General features: G+C 54.8%; 1 protein-coding gene across 1 annotated transcript; it reads left to right on the top strand.

Annotated features, from left to right (window-relative positions):
* Positions 1-6: 6 nt before the first annotated feature.
* Positions 7-2,757, top strand: Cdipt (CDP-diacylglycerol--inositol 3-phosphatidyltransferase). Its single transcript, XM_010617373.3, has 6 exons — positions 7-68; positions 156-290; positions 900-1,053; positions 1,287-1,368; positions 1,684-1,765; positions 1,875-2,757. The coding sequence occupies exons 1-6, from the start codon at positions 26-28 to the stop codon at positions 2,018-2,020; spliced, it is 642 nt and encodes a 213-aa protein (XP_010615675.1). The 5' UTR covers positions 7-25; the 3' UTR covers positions 2,021-2,757.
* The last annotated feature ends 1,663 nt before the right edge of the window (positions 2,758-4,420 follow it).

Here is a 4,420-nt window from a genome sequence, read left to right as displayed (position 1 = left end):
GTTGACAGCTCCGGAGGCCGCCGCGATGCCGGGCGAAAACATCTTCCTGTTCGTGCCCAACCTCATCGGTGAGCGCCACTGCGCCCGGGAGGACGGGAGAGCGCCGGGCTCGGGCAGGTTCCTTGATCCCGCCCTGCGCGCTCTCCGGTCCCCAGGTTATGCCCGGATCGTCTTCGCCGTCATTTCCTTCTACTTCATGCCTTGCTGCCCCCTCACGGCCTCCTCCTTCTACCTGCTCAGCGGGCTTCTGGACGCTGTCGATGGACACGCGGCTCGAGCCCTTAATCAAGGTAACAGATGCCTCCCCGCCATCACCGGCCCAGGTCCTTCCCGCCCTGACCGCTCAAGGCTTGGGGTCAGGGTTCTGTCCTTCCCACCTCTGTTCAGAGCAGGACAGAATCGCCTGGTTTGATGGCAGAAGGAATCTAAACTCCAGTATGATTCCAGAAGGGAGAGTTGACTGATTCATTAATCCACTGTCAAGACCTACCTTTTGAGGCTCCCCTAGCTGGGTGTGGCGACTCACTCCTGTAATCCCAGCACTTGGGAGGCTGAGACAGGAGGATTGATGCGCTTTCAAGGCCAGCCTAGAATACATAGTGAGATCCTGTCTCCAAAAATAAAAGAGAGACTTCCCTTAAGTCTGCTGGTCTTGCTTGAAGCCTGGGTCCTGGTGTTGAGTTGAAGATAAGCCATTCCCAGTCCTCCAGCACCTTTCTCTTCACACTCATTTCACGTCCCAGTGACCCTTTGCACGCTGTTCTCACACCTTTCTGACAGCAGCCTCTTTTCCTCCCTGGAAAGTGTGTGGTGGATGTTTCAGGTCTGCTCTTAGATTGTGTCTGGGTGTCTCACAGCCTACGGGCCCTTCTCCATCGGCCCCTTTCCACCTTCTCCAGGAACTCGGTTTGGGGCCATGCTGGACATGCTAACCGACCGCTGCTCCACCATGTGTCTGCTGGTCAACCTGGCCCTGCTGTACCCTCGGGCCACGCTTGTCTTCCAGCTCAGCATGAGCCTGGACGTGGCCAGTCACTGGCTCCATCTGCACAGGTCTGCCTTGCTCTGGGGCCCTGCAGCTTCGGACGCTGCTGTGGGGTGGGTGTCTCAGGCCTTGGGGGACATTCCCTTTCAGGTTCTGCTTTGCCCAAGCAGCCTGGGCAAGCTCTCTCAGTCACATCTACAGCGGGGCCACACAGTTTCTGGCCCTTCTGGCTGGATATTCTGGGGTTCCAGGTGGCATGAGGGTGTCTACTCTCATGGGCTTTCCCCACTTTCCCCGCAAGCTCCGTGGTGCGAGGCAGTGAGAGTCACAAGATGATCGACCTTTCTGGGAATGCTGTGCTCCGAATCTACTACACCTCCAGGGTGAGCCCTTCCAGCCCTCATTCAGCTGTGTCGGGAGGGCCTGGCTGCGAACCCTGGCCCCAGAGAGGGCCGGGACAGAGGGCCAGCGCAGGGTAGCTGGGACTCTTCTAGCAGGGGGGCTGATGGGGCCTTTGCCAACCAGGGGGAAGAACTAAGGCTGGAAGGAGGAGAGGAGGGAGAGGGCTGTGTGAGGGTGCCGGCGTGGCCTTTGATGCGGGAGCCTGGACAGCCTCTGGGGGAGTCTTACCAAGTGGGGTGACCGCTGAGATGGGCTGGTGCATGGCCCTGCCCCTCAGGCATCTGTGCTCTCTGCAGCCCGCTCTCTTCACGATGTGTGCTGGAAATGAGCTCTTCTACTGCCTACTCTACCTATTCAGCTTCTCTGAGGGACCAGTAGGTAGGAGAGGAGGGGGGGTCCTGCCTGCCTACCCTGCGCTGCCCTCCTGAGGAGCAGAGCCTGAGGCCTGGCTCCTCAGGCTGGGTCTCACACACACTGCCTCCCACAGTGGGGTCTGTGGGGCTTTTCCGAGCGGGCCTCTGGATCACTGCCCCCATCGCCTTGCTCAAGTCTGTCATCAGCGTCATCCACCTGGTCACTGCCGCTCGCAACATGGCTGCCCTTGATGCGGCCGACCGTGCCAAGAAGAAGTGAGCCTGGCCCTGGGGTTCACTGCTGGGCCTCCTCTCCTGGAGGCCTCGCCTCGCCTCTTCCTATGTGGTTCTCTGCCTGTCTCTGGCATTGTCGATGTTGCTGGGTCCCTGGGACCCGGGCTGCCCTCCAGAGGCCCAACCCTTGGCTGTGCCCCGGGTATAGCAGGCCCTCTGAGGACCGGGCCACACACCCCTGCTGCCAGCCTGGGGCTCCCGTCTGAGAGCTGGGGACACCTGTGGGTCAGAGCTGAGGCAGGGCCGGGCTGGGCCGCCCAAAGGAGGAGGAGTCAGACCCCTGCCCGGGTACCGTCCAGGCTGCCCAGCCCTGGAGGCTTCCCGATAAAGGCAGGAACTTCACTCTGTGGATGTGGTTTCGTTTGAGACATTCTGGGCTCAGGTCTCAGTTGAGGGGAGCATGGGGAGAAAGGGAAAGGTATCTGGATGCCTTTCCCCCAGCTTTCTGGCTGGCTGTCTCCTGCCGCCCAAGTTCATGCAGCCCTTCTCTGCCCACCCACTCTGTCTGCTTTTATTTGTATTCTGGACGTTTTCTACCCTCACTAGAATGTGAACTCCAGGAAGCACAGACTTATCTCCTTCCTTTCTCTGTGTAGAATGAAGATAACCCTAACCTGGCTGCTTAATAAATATTCCTGAACAGATCAGTTGGTTTTTCAGAGTGGAGTCCTTAGACTACCTGTTGGATCTTTCTTTCATTTTTAATTTTTTTATTGTGTTACTGGGGATTAAACTGAGGGCTTTTGCACTGTGCTACATTTTCAGCACTTAGAGAAAAATTTTTAAAGATAAATTTTATTTTATCCCATTCCCCCCCCAAGCCCTCTCTCCTCCCTATGTACAAAAGCTTTGTTTCCATTTTTTTTCTTGTCCCTTCCTTTCTACCAGAAAATATTTTTATTTTGGAGATAAGGTCTTGCTAAATTTCCAGGCTGGGCTCAACCTTGTGACCCTCCTGCCTTAGCCCCCCACAGTGCTAGGATTACAGGTATGTACCACACCTGGCAGGGTAGTTCTTAAAATATTATCACATAGGATGGGCCTTTAAGACATAATCTCAGGGGCTGGGGATTTGGCTTAGTGGTTCTGCTGCCTGCCTCGAAGCATGTCTTGTGTTTGATCCCTGGTACCACACACACACACACACACACAAAGATATAGTCTCTAGAAATGAACCAAGAGGTCTATAATTTGTTTTTTGTGACAGGGTCTTCCCCTGTAGTTCAGGCTGGCCCTGAGCTCACTATGTAGCCCAGGCTGGCCTGGAACTCATGCAATCCTCCATGCCCAAATCCAGAAGTCTGTAATTTTGAAACTCCAGGTGATTCTTCCCAGTAATGTTGAGAATCATGTTCCTTCTTAAACATTTCTGGAGCTGGGCATGGTGTCACACCTGTAGTCCCACCAATCAGGGGGCTGAGGCAGGAGGATTGCTGCAAGTTTGAGGCCAACTAGAACTACAAAGCAAGACCCTTTCTCAAAAATAATTTTTTTGGGGAGGAGGACTGGGGATTTAGCTCAGTGGTGCCACTGCCTGCCTCAAAAGTGAAGGTCCTGAGTTCAATCCCCAGTACCAAAAAAAAATTTTGTTTTTCAGGGGCAGCTGTCACCACACACTGGGCACTATCCAAGGTCCCTGTCCCTGTCCAGTGCCCTCACCACCTGAGTTTTTCTTCTGTCTTGCACCAGATAACTTTAAACTACATTGGATCCACCACATGCCAGATCCTCAGCTGAGTTCCTGGCAAATGTTACTCATTTCCTCCTCAGTGGCTCAGCCAGGTGGCCAGGGAGGCTCTTGTATCTTGGAAAACAAATTCATCAGGTGTCCTGAGAGCGCGGGCTGGGTGCACGGAGGTTACAAAAGTGCTGGGGCAGTGAAGGGAAGCTGGTGGGGCCCGAGGCCACGGTGTTCTCAGCTGAGGGAGCAGCAAAGGGCGGGGAAGCCTCAGCACCCAGGCAGGGATGGACCCAAGAGGACCTGAGTGTGACAGGTGTTGTCCAGTGTGTCCTGCAGAATGGAGCGTAACTCAAGAGGGAGAGGTCCCTGTGGTTCTCCGGGAAGTTAATCTGGTCAAGCGAGACCAGTCCTGGCGAATGACAACAGGTAGAGAGAAAACCCAGAGCAGCCAGGGCCCTCAGTTCTCCAAAAGTACCCTGAATCAGTAGATTGACTTGCTAAGAGCACAGAGAGAGGTAGGTAAACTTGGTTAACGTAAGTCTTACTTTGACCAACAGGAAAATATCATAAGAATTAACAGTAACGTACACAGAGCTGGGTTAGATATGAAGTCACACCGAACCCATCAGCCTACAGCTGTGAGCAACTCCACGGCTGGGTGTTACCCTCACATACTTCCCAGTACTCGGGTACAGATTTGGCCTC

The sequence above is a fragment of the Fukomys damarensis genome, unplaced genomic scaffold (genome assembly GCF_012274545.1).
Source record: "Fukomys damarensis isolate Sample0158 unplaced genomic scaffold, DMR_v1.0_HiC HiC_scaffold_34, whole genome shotgun sequence".
NCBI lineage: Eukaryota > Metazoa > Chordata > Mammalia > Rodentia > Bathyergidae > Fukomys > Fukomys damarensis.
This window is presented reverse-complemented; position numbering and strand designations above follow the sequence as displayed.

Excerpts from the sequence above, each read along its gene's own strand:
- Cdipt (XM_010617373.3), top strand. The coding sequence starts at position 26 with ATGCCGGGCGAAAACATCTTCCTGTTCGTGCCCAACCTCATCG. Across the intron at positions 1,369-1,683 it reads GAATCTACTACACCTCCAGG|CCCGCTCTCTTCACGATGTG; the intron begins GTGAGCCCTTCC and ends TGCTCTCTGCAG. Across the intron at positions 1,766-1,874 it reads CTTCTCTGAGGGACCAGTAG|TGGGGTCTGTGGGGCTTTTC; the intron begins GTAGGAGAGGAG and ends TGCCTCCCACAG.